Source organism: Pimephales promelas, chromosome 15, assembly GCF_988280905.1.
Source record: "Pimephales promelas chromosome 15, fPimPro1.hap1.1, whole genome shotgun sequence".
In the NCBI taxonomy this organism is placed as follows: domain Eukaryota; kingdom Metazoa; phylum Chordata; class Actinopteri; order Cypriniformes; family Leuciscidae; genus Pimephales; species Pimephales promelas.
This window is the reverse complement of record NC_142783.1, coordinates 26,483,638-26,502,546: the sequence shown is the minus strand read 5'-3', so window position 1 is coordinate 26,502,546 and position 18,909 is coordinate 26,483,638. Positions and strand designations below refer to the sequence as shown.

General features: G+C 38.0%; 1 protein-coding gene across 2 annotated transcripts in view; it reads right to left on the bottom strand.

The window, feature by feature from the left end:
• The window catches only part of adam12b (ADAM metallopeptidase domain 12b), a 76,606-nt gene that overhangs the window by 23,198 nt on the left and 34,499 nt on the right, over window positions 1–18,909 (bottom strand). For both annotated transcript variants that reach the window (XM_039668305.2, XM_039668309.2), the window contains exons 6-11: window positions 17,898–18,084; window positions 16,380–16,445; window positions 15,582–15,653; window positions 15,150–15,319; window positions 14,713–14,797; window positions 8,884–9,032 (exon numbers count right to left, since the gene is read on the bottom strand). In XM_039668305.2, coding sequence (XP_039524239.2) covers window positions 8,884–9,032; window positions 14,713–14,797; window positions 15,150–15,319; window positions 15,582–15,653; window positions 16,380–16,445; window positions 17,898–18,084 — 729 coding nt within the window. The remainder of the gene's footprint in view (window positions 1–8,883; window positions 9,033–14,712; window positions 14,798–15,149; window positions 15,320–15,581; window positions 15,654–16,379; window positions 16,446–17,897; window positions 18,085–18,909) is intronic.

Genomic DNA, 18,909 nt, shown 5'->3' with positions numbered 1-18,909 from the left:
TTACCCGCCCGTCATCTGTCCACCGGGACAGATTGTTTCCCAGCCACCCGTACTCATCAAAGACAACCTCAGCGCTCACCTTTAGCGAGCAAACACAGGAACACAGGCCTGAATCAAACATCCATGACTCAGACAAGAAGCGATTCTGTCATCGGTGCCAGTAAAGCAAAATAAACTCAGAATATGAAAGAGAGGAAAATGGGAGAAAAGGATGGAGGGAGGTGTGGGGAAGAGAAAATGTTTGGCAGAAACATCTGCGCTCCCTGGGGGTAAGTGACCGCGTTTTTGGGGGTTTTGTGGTGGGAGCCAAGCGCATGGAGGTAGGGCGGATGACCGGACTCCTGCAAGGGGTTTTCTGGGTCTGTCCTCATACTTTACCCTGTGTCCTCAATGCACCCTGTCCTAAAATATATTTCTCAGTGGTGCTTTCATAGTTCCAGTATCTCAGATGATTTTTTTTTTATTTAACTTTATCTCAAATGTTTCTTTTCAAATTCCTTAGACACAAAAGAGACAACTGGTGACATACAGTAAAAAGATTGGGGATGGCTAAGCTAATGTGGAAATGTTTGAATTCGTAATTTAACCTCTGACTTTTGAAATGTTCTGATGCTTCGGTATTGTGGCAAATCTGATTGATTGTTTAATAAGGTGAAGAAAATCTGCAGGAGAATAATTCCTTCCTTCCTTACTTCAATATACGATAAGAGTATAATCTGCAGGGGAATTAATACATGATATTCATTAATTAAAAAAAAAATAGATAGGAAAGAGAATAAATAATTGACCTTATTTATTTATGTATTTCCCTGTAGACTTCGAGACAATCTGCAGGAAAATAAATAAATGTCATTCATTCGTTCTTCATTCTCCTGCAGTTTTTCTCCATCTTATATTTTGTTGAATTATTATTAATTCATCACAAGACTTTCAAAGAGTCTTTAGAAACCAGAATTAAAGATGAAACGCTAATAATATCATAATATCTTTTGATGACTGTGTTTAACAGTTCGAAAACCTCTGGTCAAGGACAAGCAATCAAGATATTGAAGTGCCACTGTTTTGCTTTTTTGTATATTACCTTTCATGCAGTGTGTAATGCAGCTCATTGTGAAAGTAAACTGTCTGCAAAGTTTTAAAGATCAAAGTGCACGATAAACTCCCAAAAGAAACTGCTTCTAAAGAATCTTTGAGAAATGAGGTAATATTAAATGTATATTATGAGAAAATGAAAGTGTTGTGGAGTCTCAAAACAAAATCAGGAACCTTTAAAATAGCACAACTGGGGCACTTTCAGAGATCTCATTTTGACTTTTCTCACCTGCAAACACATCATAATTCAGCCACAAAAGAAACACAACTCTTGAGACTTCAGCATATTCTCAAACAGACAAATCAATACCATCAGCTAGCTTAGTGACAATAAAACAGAAACAGGCTATTTATCCCCAAAACACTGATTTGCCACAAGCCTGGTCTTCTGCAAATCTCCCAGATGCCAGCAGTGTGGCAGTAAGCTGGGGCACAATCAAGCACATGTGAGTTTTAATGCCGTCTTTAAAGGGATTACAGTTGAAAGAGACCAATCAGTGGGGGCGTCTGGAAGTAAAAGTCATGACATTTGCAAATGGAAGCGACACATACTGTATCTTAAACATTCTAAGAAAAAGCTAATGATCCAAAAATGACATTTAAGCAGAGCTGTAGTTTGTGCAATGAGCCGTTCGCAGGAGCGAGGGCTAGAATAGTAATGTGACAGCGGAAAGGACTTTGGTTTAAAAAAGGGATTGGCACTGGAGATGGAGAGCTTTGAATGGCGGTGGGTAAGCGGGCAGAGTTTGGCATCAGGTCAAGTGGGTTAAGCGGACTTGGCGTGGTGAAGAATTGTGCAAGCAAAAGCCAGATTGGTTTGTATTGCCTGGCACCCAGACATGGTTTAAGGCACATACGAGCATGAGTGCGACATTTGTGTGCCAGTCCACTCTCAAAAGCGCTGCAGGATTAGACAGACCACAGATATTGCCAGGCATAAAAACACACGTAGCCAACATATTTACAGAGTTAAGTGTGCGAGTGCACTTAAACCTTCACAACTTTTGTGTTCACCAAACGATTTGCTCAGTTCCCTGTATCTGTGCAACCCCTAAAGCCCTCCTTATGGATTCAAATTTGAGCAAACAACAAATCCTTACTGCTTGAACTTCGATTTACTTCTTTACCCCAGTTAATCACAGCCGCAGACGCACAAAAATCCACAGAAAACTCCTGCAGTCTACCCTGTCAAAGCCTATTTTTCCAACTCAAAGATCTGCATGCATCTGAAAGTTTAACTGCCATCATTAAGCATCTGCTTTATAACTCCTGCTAAGTGAAACCACATCTTTTCCAAGACGATTGAGCACAACAATGAACCAGATGCTGATTACGATGTAAATTATTCTGAAATTACACGCCTGCTGTCCTCTCCAAAACGAGCATGCTTAAACATTTTGATATATTTATGAAACAAAGCAATGTTGAAGTGTTTGCAGAAAACCAATAACTCACTTGTGCTTGTTGGCACCCCTGATCTGAGACCAGTGCACCTGCTGTGTTTTAGAGATCTTTAAATTTCCGGGCAGGAGTTACAGTAGATAAGTGGGTTAAAAAAAAGTTAATTAAAAAATGAAATGAAAAGCAAAATTTGCTCGCTTTCGGGTTGAGCTTTCCCGCGACTGCGCAACTGGTTGCCAGGTTGAGATGACAAACGGGTTGAAATTGTAGATGGTGTGTGGATTGTGTGAATATAATGCATTAATACAAGATCTGGCAACTGGTCAACATTAGACAAACGTATTAGTCCGATTATTCATAAAGGAGTTTGGGCCATGCAAATTAAGGGAGTTACCCGGGAGAAATAACAAACCTGGAGGGGTCTGGGAGATGGGGCTAAAAAAACCAACGCATTCTCATCCTAGGGCGTCATCTAGCTTACACTTTTGACCATGCGTCTAAATCCGACGCACATGGAACCCTTTTGCGTCAGTTAGGTGTGGTGTAGGGTTAGACCACTAGGAGGCGCCTTCTGGCTCATATATATCTGCGTCTCATATTGACGCTAAAGTCGGATGTTGACGCATGGTCAAAAGCGTCAGTTAGATGAGGGGATAAGAACGGCCTGAAAAAAACGGTAGAAACCCGGGAAAAACGGGAGTGTTGACGAGTATGTTTTGAGGATACCAACACATAACACACTGGTGACCAACTTAAAATATCGAACCTGGCTTTGTACTTAAGGTGCACTTGAGTCCATCTAGGCATGAGTGTCTTACTTGTTGTTTTTTTCATCAGGAATCAGGAATATCAGAAATATTAAAACTTATACGACGGGACAAAATCTCGACTCGGACTCGACCCTTCAAAGACTCGGTCTTGACTCGGACTCGGCATAGGCGGTCTTGTCCCCATCACTAGTTCACACACACACAGCAACAAACCTGATGAGTATTATTTCAGCTGAGCTTGTGTGTTACTGAGTTATTCCTGTTTCTCCAAGCGTTCCTCTGGTCATTGTTAGCATAAATCTTTCAACAGTACGTCAAATAATGTTCAAATTTCACTTTGGGAGATATCAGAAGAGCTTAGTTCTCGGTCAAACTATGACGACATCTGATATCAAAAGAAACATGACAATTTGCTAAAAGAAAACACAAGTTGGAAAAACCTACATTTTTGCAAATCTCAAAGAACTTACCTACTGTGTGTGTACAATTACTACAGTTTCCACTGAAAGGAACACAATGGCATTAAAACACCAACTTCTATGCCTTTTCACACAAAATATGATCACATGGTGGATTATTGATTTAAAAACTGTTGCTGACATGGAACTAAGTTGTGAAAACAAAACACACCATAGTGCATGATTTGTAAACTAAAACTGTATGAACATCTGCATCACATAATTAGCTTCATGCATGGATTTCTGATGTAGTAAAGTTGTTCACTTGCGGAGGTCTCGGTTACAATCGTGATAAATTAGCTCAAAGACTAGAAGCCAGCTAAAATGACATTGCTTCAGCAAAACCTTTTGTTAACATCAGTGACACCACAGGCAAGTTTTCCAAATTAGCCTGCGTTGAGTCCATTACTTCTAAAAAAACATTCTCATTCTTTTCGCACACATCGACTACTTTAAAGACACACACACATGGTGGTCAACTGAATTAACCTGCCCGCACTGTTTCTAAGTGGTAAGCTGCAATTCAAAGTCATTTGTATCTAGACTTTTTTTCGAAAACCCCATTCTGAGTTTGACCTATTAGAGCTGTTATGTTATCAGCGATAGGTGGGGAATGAGGAAATTAATGTCTGTTTAATCAGCCTCCTCCGGCGACTCAAACTGATTTGAAGTCGGGCTCTATTGTGCTGCCTGTCATTTAGAAGATAACACCGCCGTTTGGGATTCGGTGTGCGGCCACCACAATAAAAGGCGAAAGCGTTACCCATTAACCGATAGCATCTTTCCAAAAGGCCATCTGACATGCTTGATATTATGGCTAAACGTTATTCCCTCATTGGCTCTGTAGTGAAGATACAGGGCGAGATTGTGTGAGGTAAGCACTGTCTTGTGAAACCCCAATGTTTAACACCCTGCTGATAGCTTCATACCTCAAGCTAAGATATACGCTGTGTTTGTTCTTTGGTGCCTTTGTGGAGTAAGTTAGTCCACCTTGATAACGTCCCTGACAGTCATTTCCAGTTCCTGTCTAACTGAATGGGGAAACCCAATAACAAAAGTTTTACTTCATAGGAATTTATACATGGAAATAATAGGCAAAGAAGGGAGATTAGCTCTTTAAACTAAAACTTGACTTCCTTTTCTTACAGCCGCCATAGCATTCACCATTGCAATTTCTTCTATTCATTTTCAAACTAGTGCCTTATTTCTTCCTTATACTGTTGTTTGGCACGCATGCTGGCTATTGTATTTGGCTGAAAAACATTAAGAAGCCGACAATAACTTCCTGTTTATGCTTCAGCATGATTTGAAGCAGATCTACGTTAGTTCTTAATTTCTATTTTTGTCCCTCCATCTTTCTTTGTTTTGTCTGTTTGTCCTGTCTGTCAGATCGTCTTATTCAGTCTCATTTGCAATTGTTTTTCTGCTGAGTTTCCAGCTCTGAATCTCCCAGTTATTGTTCGTTCGACGCTGCAGCTAAGACAGAGCTCACAAAAACTGTCAAAGAGAGAGAGAGAGAGAGAGAGAGAGAGAGAGAGAGAGCGAGAGAACGCAGCATGCATGATCATGAATTTCTCATGTTTGAACTTTAAAATAGATCATTGCAGAGTAACAGTGACAAATCTAGTAATAGCAGGAAAAGGGTTTTGAGGAACTGAATAAATCAGAGCCAGAATGTGTGCTTTTTTAAGGCAGACTTACAGAAGGTTTATTTAGCCGGTGAAAACAGCATTGAGACAAAGGATCAAACACATGAAATTCTTTTTTATTATTATCTGAATCGTCATGTTTATTTTTAACTGCAAATAACCCTTTTCTTAAATAGTATTGATCTCTTAAAATGATCTAGTCCTTAAAATGGACCTTTAAGCATATTTAGATTTTTTGTTTCCACATAATATAGCTTATATTAAGTTTAAGGTTCATTTGTTTTTAACATTTCTTAGTATTTTACACATTGATAACTACATATTAAGTATTTTTAAGCATAAACAAAATATACATTTATGCATTTAGCATAAATTCAGTGAGAATTATTTTTAAAACAAGAAAAAAATTACTTTTCCAATGAGATCAAATATATAAAGCTAATTAATCAATATATACTGGTCAGAAAATGTGAGGTTAGTAAAAAATAAATGTCTTACTAAGCCTGCATTTATTGATCCAAAATACAGTAAAACAGTAATATTGTGAAATATTTTATAATTTAAAACAACTGTTTTCGGGTTAAATATAATGTATTCCTGTGATGGCAAAGGAGACAATTTTTAGTGTCACATGATCCTTCAGAAATCATTCTAATATATTGATTTGCTGGGAAAAAAAATTGTATTATTATAAATGTTGAAAACTGTTGTGCTGTTTTTTTTGTGGGAACGTTGATACATTTTTTTCAGAATTCTTTGATGAATGGAAAGTTCAAAAGAACCGCATTTATTTGAATTATAAGTCTTTTAAACATTATAAATATCTTTCCTTTTGATCAAAATAATCCATCCTTGCTGAATACGAGTATTCATTTCTTTTAAATGTTTGAGTCTAATCTTTTAAATTTCAATATGTTTAGCAGTTCTTATTCCATTAGTAAACTGATCTAGTTCGTTAGTAAATATATATATTTAAAAAAATCCTTAAAATAAGACAAAAACATTAAGAAATAGATTTTTTTTGTCTATACATATGTGGTTTGTGTCATTGAGACCGCTTGTGTCCGTGAGTTTCAGCCTTTAGGGTTGAATAAACTAAGGAAGCCTGTGTTTCTCCCATGGGAAGTAAAAAATAGGCCAACATTTTCCTGACTCTGCAATAGTACATAGCTTCTCTGATACAACAAATTCATGTGAACAGCCAAAAAAACAATACCAGTCCAAGCTGTCAAGGCACTGGTACAGCTGTGTTTTTAAAATGCCTATTTAATTGTTGTTTTTATTTGGTGTGTGTGTGTGTCTTGTATCTATATTGGGCCAAGACTCCGGAATAAAGTTGAATTGAAGTGGAATTGAAATACAAAACAAACCCTTTGACTTACACGAACCCCACATGAACCTATAAAAGGTGGACGCCAAACTCTAAACCGTGACCTCAAAACCCCGAATGACGCTGCACTGAACGATGTGTGAGGGGTTATTTTGAAAGGTGGCGACAAGCTTTGGCACTCCAACGTTCTTTTAAAAGCACCTTCTTTTTGCAGAAGCGCCACGTCTTTTTAAGTATTCATCCATTGCGCTGCTGAAGAATTTGGACCTATGAATATTTAAAGTAAAAATGATGTCAACCTCTCCTCAGGACCTGCAGCTAAAATAGACGACAAAAACCACCTCTCGTGAATCCCCCCTTCCCCTGAGGTAGCTTTAAAAAGCCCACAGCATGTTGTCTTGTTGTCATAATAACACATAATGGGAGAATAGGGTTGTGCTGTTTGTTATGGCCGCGATCCAGGGTCGAGCAGCGGTCCAACAAAAGTATCCCCACTATGAGATAAGACATGCACAGCAGAGAGATTGAAAACCGGTCACAGCTGAGAGTGGACAGATGATTACTAGTGACTGACATGCAATATTTCAGAAACAGCAAACTGCAGCTTAGTTTCGACCGAAGGCTGAAAAAAACTAGGCGAGTGCCATAAGTCTGATCCAGGAATATTTCAAAAATACCAGAAGTTAATGTGAGTCTCACACACCAAGAACATTGCATTTTAAGACTGAAAAAGATTTAAAAAAAAAAATAGATTAATGATTGTGTATTTTAAACAGAATTATGAGGTACTGGCTCAGTAATTCACATCTAAAAAAAAAAAAAAAAACGTCCTTAGTTTTAAAAAAGCGACAGTAGAAATATTTGTATGTAAAACAAATACTGTTTCATCAAAGAATCCTGAAAAAAATGTCGCATGGTTTCTGTTCACTAACTGTTTTCAACATTGATAATAACAAGACATGTTTCTTGAGCATTACATCAGCATATTAGAATGATTTCTGGAGGATCATGTGACACTAATGACTGGAGTAAATTCAGCTTTGCCATCACAGGAAGAAATTACATTTTAAATATATAATGAAATCAAAAACAGTTACTTTAAATTGTAACAGTATTTTCAATAACAATTTTTTTTTTTTTGAAAGGCAGTGTACAAAGTGTAACAACGCATACGAGTAGAGAATGAACCAGTTTATTTATACCAAAAGGGTTCTCTGGTTAGCATGGTCCCCCTTGCAGGTAGATTTGAGACATAATAAATAGCATATTTGAATAAGTTGTTCTGTATAGTAAAATTAAATTAAATATTTCATTACAGTGAAAAAAGCGTGCTGACTCTTAAGAAAAGTGTGAAAAGAACTTTAATGTCACATCTTACTCATTGCCATCAGCAAATCAGTGTTGTCATGCTGACATTGCAATTGCCCTGCCATTCCAAACTGATTAGTCACATGACATTTACGTCTCAAGTGATTGGCTCGAAACAACCTGGCCACAGAACGTCACATTTCACATTCAGTCCATTCCAGTACTCCAATACTACATCTAAAGACTCCATCCCAACTGCCTCTCTGCTTCATCGTCTGATAAGGCAAACTGCTGTAAGTGTAAGGAGAAAAATTTCCCATTATGTGCCAGCCTCACCTTATCAACCTCGTGTTTACCCATGTTCGAGACCAGTCACATGCTGAAAACCATTACCGGCAAGCGTGTTATCACGAGAAGCCAGACGACGACTGAATCTCTGAAATCCAAATTTCAGCGTGGACAAAGCTAGCCTTCCACCTATCTACACGTTTTTGAGTTTCAATCCGAGACAAGCCTCACATCAGTGATGATGTATGGGTATTTAGCGCAAATTCATCACTAAGACACGGCTAATTAACCCCTGGTCAATAAGATGCAGGTAAACGGCTGATTATTCTCTTGTGTACATGAATGATGAGAGCTTGATTTGCCCGTTCCCCAGATAATGGGGCTCTTTGGAGACTAATTGAGCTGTAGAGTGATGCGTCTGCAGTGCATTTGTACATCACATCCAGACAGGTTACTCCACTCAGAGGAGATTATCAAGGATTTGTTAGATCTTGATCTGTTCAAACATTCACTCACAGTGGTTTGTCAAGTGGTAAAACCTGGTTGGATAACTCTGTAATCAACATGTTTCCTAAGCACATACTCACCCTGTAGAGGGGGTCATGATGCACCCGCCACGATCTACAGTCATCCTACAGCCGCATCCTCGCTCTGGTGTGTCGTGGTTCATTCCAAAGTTATGGCCCAACTCATGGGCCAAAGTCACAGCAGCTCCCAGAGGATTGTCCGAATGATCCTATAGGAAACAACACAATGTCGTAACATATCTTAAACCAGTTTGTGCTGTTTGTATCTGTGTCTTGTATTGATGTACATTGTAAACTTGGGTGGTGATGGCGCAGTGGACAAGACACATGCCTTTGGTGTGAGAGACCCCGGTTCGAATCCACTGTGAGACACCAATGTGTCCCTGAGCAAGACACTTAATCCCTAGTTGCTCCAGAGGTGTGCGACCTCTGACATATCTTTGCATAATGAATAAATGTAAAATGTAAATGTAAACTTAAGGTGCGGAAACAGTAGCGAAATTTTCATGAAATTTCACAAGCAACAAAGGTTCATTGGCTATTATCAATAGTGTTGGGTTTGTTGGGTCAATGGGCCGAATTCGCTTGACCAACTTGAACCTGTTGTGGGAAAATCTTTCAGTCTCACGAAAAATTCTAGATTGCATAGGCTTCTATTGAAATGCATGGATTTCGCTTATATAAAGAATGGGCAAACGAGGGATGAAGGAGGTATTGGAGCCATGTCTAGGGACCAGAATTGCAGGACAACACGGACCACCCTAGAGACCACTCTGAACATCTTAGCAACTGCATGGCGGCGCTCATTTTTTATTTATTTATTTTTTTGCAAAATTAAAATAAGGCTGTCAGATCAGCACTTTTATAAATTACAAATGTGCTAGAAAAATGAACAGTGCCAAAGTTCAAAGTTCATGTTTATTCAATGCTTACTGGTATACCACAATATTAATGTTTAATTAATCTTCATGTTGGGGCTTTCTTCATACAAGAGTCAAGACTGAAAAAAAAAATCCTGTAATAGCTGATTAAAAATGTATGACACGTGAAAGGACCAGCAGACAGCTGTTATTAAATGTCTTGAAGGGCTGTAGATGCTCCCGTGAATTTTTATCATTTCTCTTTCAAACTCACTCTTTTAAAAACTCTTTCAACCTTGCCATAAAACACACATATAATCATCACTGCTGTTATTCTGCTTCCTGTGTTCTTCGGCTCTCCTCATCATCTGTTCACAGAGAACAAAGCAGAGCTTCAGCGCTATCCATTTCAGCTGAGGTGAAGAAAACCTCCCCTGCTGCCTCACGAACGTGACCTGGTTACCAGCGAACCACCTCTTATAACCCAGAAACAGATTTTTTTTTCCCCCTTAGATTAGCTGCCATCTTTTCACATAACTATACCCTGACTGCCTTTTTTCCATTTCACTGTACATCAAAATGCTATTTCCTGCCTTGATTACAGGGCAAGGAACATGACAGGCTCATCTTAACTTTCGATGCCAACGGGTGATATTTCTTTGCCTCATTTCATTTATTCAAGATCTATAGGGTGCCACTGATGACCGTATATTCTGAGAATGATTGACTTGCCCCTCTCTGAGCATAATCGCAGACTAATACAGTGGTTAATGCCGTGGGAAATCCAGACTGAACTATTCCAAGAAGCCACTACCAAGCTGCCACATTGAGAACATGTCTCTTTAGTGGTAAGAGCCATATTTAAGGGCTCTTGTGCTTCTGTGAAGTTAGTTCCAGATTTTGTAGGGTATCTCCTATCAAAGAAATTCCCAACTTCTGGATTCCTAAAATCATGAAAGAAGGGCCCATTATGGTTTGTCCAAAGGTCATATTGTTTCACTCGAATCTTCTTAGACAATATGTGAGTTAACACACAGGATTTTGAAGACCTTTTAAGCCGAGCAGTCTAATAACATGGTACAAGATTTAATTCACTGCAGGATTCATTTTTAGTCTCTGTTTGTATGTTAGTGCATGGGGAGACGCAAAAGACTTTGAAACCATTGAAGCCAATACAGAAATACATCAGTCAGTGTACAGTGTGTCTTTTCCTAAATCAAACCTCTTTTCTTCTTCTTTTCCAGGTCTCCCCCCTCTCTCTCATTCTCTTTCTCTCTTTAATGGATATGTTGATTTTAAGTAACTTGAAGGAATACTCTTCCAAAAAATGAAAATTTTGTCATCATTTACACACCCTCATGCCACAGAACACACAAACAGAGCAATTTGGCAGAATGTTCATGCAGCTGTTTTTCATACAAATGAAGTAAAAGTAATACATGAACAGAAACCAGAACTGCAGAAATAGTCTATTTGTTCTAGATGATAGTGCTTTACATACAGCCCCTGGTGACCCTTTCACTTTTATTGTATGGAAAAGGAACAAGATGAGTAATTGATGACATCATTTTCCTCTTTGGTTGAACTGTCCCTTTAAGAACTTAATGGAAATCATTTATCATTCACCACTAAAATAGTTTGTAACTCAGACCTATGGCTAATGACTTCATCTCTGCGAGGCCCTATTTAAGAGAGACTGTTTGTTATAGTGCCATGGATGATAGATCTAGACTAATAAAAATGTAAATGTGTGTTATTTAGTCATACAGCAGCAAAGCAGCAAGTAATGGCTGCATGGGTAGTATGCATTGACTGACAGACAGCCTCTGGGTGGTTAAGAGAAAGTAAACTAAACTTGGATGACCTTATAGAGCTGAAATGCATATGGATTAATTTGACAAATTTTCACACTTAAAGGTACAATGTGCTAAAATATCATCCTCTACAAAAACATAAACAGCCTCTCTGCAGTTGCATTGCACCGTACAGTACACCATACTTACAATTTTTTAAATGTTTTTGAAATAAGTATCTTGCTCATAATGGCTGCATTTATTTGATTTAAAAAATACAGTAAAAACAGTAATATTGCAAAATATTAATACAAATTAAAAGAACTGTTTTCTGTTTGAAAATATTTTCTAATGTATTTTATTCCTGTGATGAAAAAAGCTGTTATTAAAGAATTTAATACATATAAATCTATTTTGTTTTCAACATTGATAATATTAACAAATGTTTAAAAAAAAAATTGAGGGATCATGTGACATTGAAGACTCGAGTAGTGATGCTGAAAATTCAGCTTTGCATTACAGGAATAAATTACATTTTAAAAATATATTTTAAAAACAGTTCTTTTAAATTGTAATAATATTTCAAAATATTACTGTTTAACTTTATTTTTGGTGAAATAAGAGCAATCTTGGTAAGCATAAGAAACTTCTTTCAAAAAAAAAAAAATATATATATATAAAAAGTTTCCAAACTTTTGATAGGTACTGTATATTCTTTCAAAATCCATTAAAGGGATACTTCACCCAAAAATTTAAATTAACCCATTATTTACTCACCCTAGTCATATGACATTTTTCTTTCACACGAATACAATCGGAGTTATACTGTATTAAAAAAATACCTGGCTCTTCCAAGCTTTATAATGTAAGTGAATGGCTGTTTCTGTTTTGAGGTCCATAAAAGTGCATTTATCCATCATAAAAGTGCTCCAAACGGCTGCGGGGGTGTTCATTTGTGTAAGAAAAATATTCATATTTAACACGTTGCAAACGGCCATACGCAGTCTACTTACACCTAAAGCGTAACTTACGCAACTTGTGACGTCGGCAGTAGGTTGTGCGTCATGGTGTAGCGTAAATATCAGCAGTACATAGCGTTACTCGCATAAGTGGGATTTTATGATGGATGGATGCACTTTTATGGACTTGGAAATGGCCATTCTCTGCCATTGGAAGAGCCAGGTCATTTTTTAATATAACTCTGATTGTATTTGTCTGAAAGTCGAATGTCAAATACACCTAGTATGACTTGAGGGTAAGTAAATAATAGGCTAAGTTTCATTTTTGGGTGAACTATACACAAGTTTACGCGGCAAATTGTGGGCGCCGCCATAACGCTACACATATGCAATTAATTTCCGCCGGAAGTGGTTTGCACAGCGTCTGCCGGTGTAAACACAGCTATTAAGATGCTAGCTTGGGAACACGGTTCCACTACTTTGACTGGAGATGGCGTTACTATCCCCCACCCGAATTCAGTACAGAACTGGGAGGATAACATGACGACGTGGCCCAGGATAACGTACAGTAATATTTGCTCCTACTTCATGCACTCCATGGCAATAGATGAAAAAGCAATGGACAATCTGAAAGCCTCCGAGGCATACCAATATCTGCACAGCAACAAAGTCGGTTGTGTTATGTCATACAAACATGATCACTTATTTATCTAAAAGCAAATGTAGAGCCTAGCCAGTGAGTTGACGCCTCTTTGGCTGGGGAGGACGATTGTATCCCAACCACAACTCTGGGAAAGGATTATCCTTGGTTGGTTTTTGGTCAACAAAGTGATAGGAACAAACATAAACGGTGCGGGGTGGTTTCTTTAGATTTAATGCCTTCAGCCAGGTCCTTGATTCCGAGTCGGTATCAGGCTTGCGAAAAAATGTAAACAATGGAGCGCATGGACATTGCCTCTTCGTAGCTGGTTTGTGGTCGTAACACTCTCTATCTAACCACTCGTTCAGGTGCTTTCGCGAGTTTTTGCAACCAACTACCGCACACGTCGTTCCCGAACCACTTTTATTCATGTTGTAAGTTAATTGTTATCCTCTTTGTCACTACGATATCAGTGCTTTGTCGGCACAACGGAGCTAGGTAGCATAACCAACCCGCCAAAACGGAAGTGGATTGCATAAACGGGAGGAGCTTAGGATGTAGAGCGGAAACGGCTCAAAAACTTGTGTATCCCTTTGAGGCAGTGATTAGCATTTCATTAGTAGTTTTACTGCAAAACACTGCCTTTCAAAAGAAAACACACCAAAAGAGCAGGAATGGGTGGAGGGTCTTAAAGGAGAAACATGACAAAAAGACAGAGGGATTTAGTTTCTTTTGAGTCACTACACCTTTGCTTCCTCTATCTAATAGACAGTCTAGCCTGCCAAGGCAAAAACCATGAAGAAAAAGTGAATGACTTCAGCTAAAAAAAAAAACAAAAAAAAAAAAACAGTAGTACTGATGATCTACTGATGGTCAGTTCTGGGCAAACAACCAAGATCAGTGTCTATTGATCAGTTGAAAGATTCTGAAATTAAAAACAAACAAAATTTAATATATCTGGGCTGCGTGGGATACAACCTATACCATAAAGGAATGATTCACCCTAAAATGAAAGCATATTCTAAGCACATATGACTTTCTTTCTGGAACACACACACTGAATGGGACTGAGGCTTTAAAGCCTCAAAAGTCCTTTAGCAATTTTAAGCTTACAGGCCCATTCAGACAGAGAACGATAACTATAAAGATAACTATAATGATCACTATTAATGTCCACACCAGGGGACAATATCGTTCTGTTGATTCTCAGTTATGTCGTCTAGCGCAGTTAATGCTCAAGCTCTTTAAAGCAGGATGGATTCTGATTGGCTGTCAATGTTCTTATAGCTCATCAGCCTCAAAAATCGTTCTGAAAGTGATTTCAACTGTATAGTTTCTTGTGTGGTGCTATTCTTTATGCTTTGGTGCGATTTAGACCAATTTATAGAAGTAAATCTATAGCATTATTATAGTTATCGTCTTTGGTTTGAATGGGCCTCTAGTCCCCCATGGGAAAAAGTATGTACCAAGTGTGAGGGTGAACGGCATAATAACAGAATTTAATTTTGGGGTGAACACTCCCATTAAATTTCAATGGTTTTAAATCATGAAAGTTTTTAAAACAGCAGGATGGTTGAGCAGCACAGTGTGAATGTGCTAATTATGGGACAGAGAGTGTGTAATGATTGATTTCTCACCATGACAATGCCTCCTGACTGCTCAGCGGTACACATACTCATGATGGGAGCCATGCCTATTGTGGTGCCTTGGAAGTACACCCCACTGCCATAGGAGAATGAAAATGAGATTAAATGTATAAGCCAAATAATAAGACTAAGACTAAATAGGCTATGTTTAGAATAACATTTTACCATGCTATGGCACTTGCTGAATTAAACATGCAAAGATCTTGTAACAACATACTACTGTATGATAATGCTTTCCTTTTTTAGATAATAGCCTGACTGGTTATGCATTGCGTCCCCTATAACCTGATTTGGGTACGCAGATTTTTTTTTTAGGATTCTTTGATTGATAGAATATTTGAAATAGAAATATGTACATTATAAATGTCTTTACTGTCCTTTTTAACAATTGAATGCATCCTTGCTGAATAAAAGTATTAATTTGATACCTAATAAGTTGGGCGTTATCATGTGGCCGCTGCGGCAGCAGTTTAAGTTTTCTCCAGTCCAAAAACTCATGCAAGGTTGTGAATGGGTCTTGGGTAACTGCACACTTATCGGCATCACTCCACACCTCCAGTCCCACCAGAGCTACACGAATGTTAAGTACTCTGTAAAACTGAGAGAACACATAATATCAAACTCTCTATTCTTTCATGAACTTGGCCCCTTACATCTACTGACAAAGAGACACATAAATCCATCCATATATCTGTTTGGACATAAGTCAACTTATAAACCTAAAAATACTCATCTTTCTCTCATTTAAAAGCTTGTCCTTTACCTCAGCAGTCCTACATTCATCTCTGACAATCAGGCCTCTATTTTAGACTTCTAATCAAGGGTTCCTATTCATTTGAGTGAAGAATGGCATTTAATACCTTGTCCACGTAATTGGCGATCTCAGCAAGTCTTTGCTTAACCTTCTCCACATCTTTTCCTTGTTTCTGGAACTGAAGACGGAAAGAAAAGAAAAGGTTGAGATGAGATATATACTGCAACGAGTAAAAAATGGCAGTCTAGATGGATTTTCTATGGTCAATAGCAGGAATTGCAATATCTTCAACTGTCATTTGTGAGGACATAATCAGAAGTGTGTCAAATGGCACACTCTTAAGAGCACTTGAAAGTGACCATTACGGCAGGGTAGAGGCGGCATGAACAGTAGCAATCAAAGTAAAAAAATAAATAAATAAGTGTGTGACAGGTAGCCATTTTTGGTCCAGAATTGCTTCCCTATCAGATATAAAACTAAACAAACTAAATTAATATAAGGGATAAAAAGCCTTTTTATGCAAATAGTTTTGCACGAGAATTGAATTAGCAGGGAGAGAGTGAAAAACAGAATCTCTCTGTATCTTTCTCTCATACAGTACCGAGTACGCACACAAACACACTTTTTAATATACAGACATCTGTGCTGATAACAGTTTCCTTTTCCCACATCCAATGTTCACTTTATACACAACACTTCCTGTTTCCTGTCTGATCATTTGGGAGCACTGCCCTACTTTCTGTCAGGTCCCACCCTCTATATGACCTGCTTTTGGTCTGGCCTACAAAGGTGAAACAAAGAACCGAAACTTTACCGTAACCCAAAGAGTACTGACGCTCCACAAAAAATAACTTTTAACTTGCATCACAATATCTGTCAAACCTGTGTTTCTTTGTTGTCCTACCTCTCTGTTGTCTGCTACAATAATGAGCTCCACATATTTGGTGGTCTTCTGAACATCCCGTTTATGCTGCCAAACAGAAAAGAGCACATCTTACTGTGTGATCAACCTTTCATTACAAACAAAAGTCACCAGAGGGTCCACTAGAGCATAGTGACTGGATTCATCCCAATGACGTTGAATCTGTTCACCAAATAACATTCAGATGTGTTCGCTAAATCATTCAATGACCCATTCTGCAGGTTTTACTAGTAAGTTTTGTTTGTGTGTGTGTGTTATAAGCAACCTGTGAATGATTCGCTCAATCATTTCATTACAAGCCACCTGGAACAATTCATATTTTTATTCAAATTTGTTCATAAAATACAAATAAAAAATGCCCTTAATAGCTTTTTTTGTTGAATCCATCTGAAGATTTCAATCAAGGAAAACAGCTGAAAAACAAGAATTTGCGTTGTGATCTCGCTTAAAGGTGCTCCAAGTTGTTGGGTGACGTCACTTTTTGTTGACGTTCGAAGTATTGTCAAACAAAACGGAGGCTAGCTCGACCCTCCCTCCTCCTCATTCCGTCCCCTCCCCCTCCCTTTCATGCTTCGTGAAACAGGCTTTTACGATATAAATTCGTGACCTTGTGCGTTCCTTTTCCCTCTCCATTGCTATTTGTTAATCAGAACGTCGTCTCTTTGGTCGTGTGTCGGCCATTTCAAAATTCAAGAGAATATAATTCTAACGTTAGTCGTTGATGTTGTCTAGTCTCTTTTGTCTTGTTCAGTGCCACTTTAATTCTTCAAAATCAAATGCTAGTTTTTATAGTCAGTTATTAAAAACAATAATGCAGTCGCATGCTTCAAGACTTCAGTTAATGGGAAATAACATGTGCCCTTCACTTTCGTTAAATTAAACGATTCAAAAACACTAATTTGTTAATGAAAAATACACCTTGACCACCAAAAAAGCTGATGTCTGAACCAACAACATCTGACACCTCTGAAATGTCGCTTTAATCTTCTTGTAAAATGTTTGGTCGTTTATAACAGTATGGTGTCACTATCAAGAATCTTCATCTCCTTTAGATTTTTTCTTGTCAAATGGAAAATGAAAGAGTTAATAATCTTTAGATGTGTCTGCAAATATCAGCACTTATCATACATGGATATCATCGGTTTGCCATTATGTTGCGTGATAACAGCATCTTTTATCTGCTGCTGTCCTTACGAATCAATACAATGACGTTTGAACATCTTATTTAAATAGCTCTGTTGAGATAAGAACATCTTCAATGTCAAGACTTTTATGTAGGGATCTTCTGTTAACCTTTGATGTCTCGCCGAGCTCTCTAATCTTGTTTTAGCATGCATGGGAAGTAAGGGCAACCACAATCCCCTCATCTGCATTAACAAAGACATCACATGCTGAATGATGCATGTTAATTCATCCTCAAGACAAAAAGTGACACTCTCTAAACAAAACATTGTCATAATATGCGCTACATTGACAGTGGCTGACGGATCGCATTCGTACCCTCGTGCTGAATGATTGTGGCAGTCCTCCAGCGCTTGTATGGCTGACAGTCGATATGTTAAGTCCGTGTCCACAGGTTCCGGAGGGGAAGTGTAGGTGATGTCCATCATAAATCACATGGGTGTCGTTAGCTGGCTCAAAAGCTGGCTCCACCATCAGTGTTTTATTTTCAAGGAAGATAAACCCTCTGTGAATTGAATGAAGATTATAACAATTTTAACGTGTTTACTGATGCAAAACATACAAAAACTTATTGGCAAACTAACAGGCAACTTCTTTGTGGTGATCAGATTTACAAAACATACTTCAGAATAAATAGAAATAACTCCAATTTTTCTTCTTATTTTCTAACAAAAATAGCAGTGAGAATTAAGTTTTCTTAATTAAATCGAAAATAAGAATGTTCTCATCTTAAGATTGTTCTAATTTGAAAAATTTGAAAATTACTGACAAGACTGGGTTTGATTTCCAATTTTGTTTTTGTACACACGTGAGAAATTCTCACGAAAAAATCTCAAATTCACAAAAAATACACATACACATAAATAACTGTTGTAATGTTAATGAATTTGGAGTATTCTAAAAGAACAACCGTGTGCCCAAGGTTAGTCATATGCCTAAAACACACCCAAACAATGTCCGTTTAAGGGCTTTCAGCACAACCTTTCATCGCTCTTAGCAAACAGGATTATGTCCGCAAGATTCTTGAGCAATGCCAAGTGTGGCATCCTTAAAACCAGTGAAAAATAAACACCTCCAGACCTATACTGTGTGTGTTTAACATTGAGTTGATCAGCGCGTCAGCGAGAAAAAAATAGCAAATCTCAGCCTGATCCATCTTAGGGGACCAATATCATGAGCAGTGAGATCATTTGACATGGGTCAGTAAGCAACCACCTAGCAATAACCATATAACTAGAACACCATAGAAACAGCATGTAGTAGCAATCTCCCAGTAACCACCCATAGCACCATTGCATTGTGTCGTTGGACAAGCAGAACAAAAATGCAA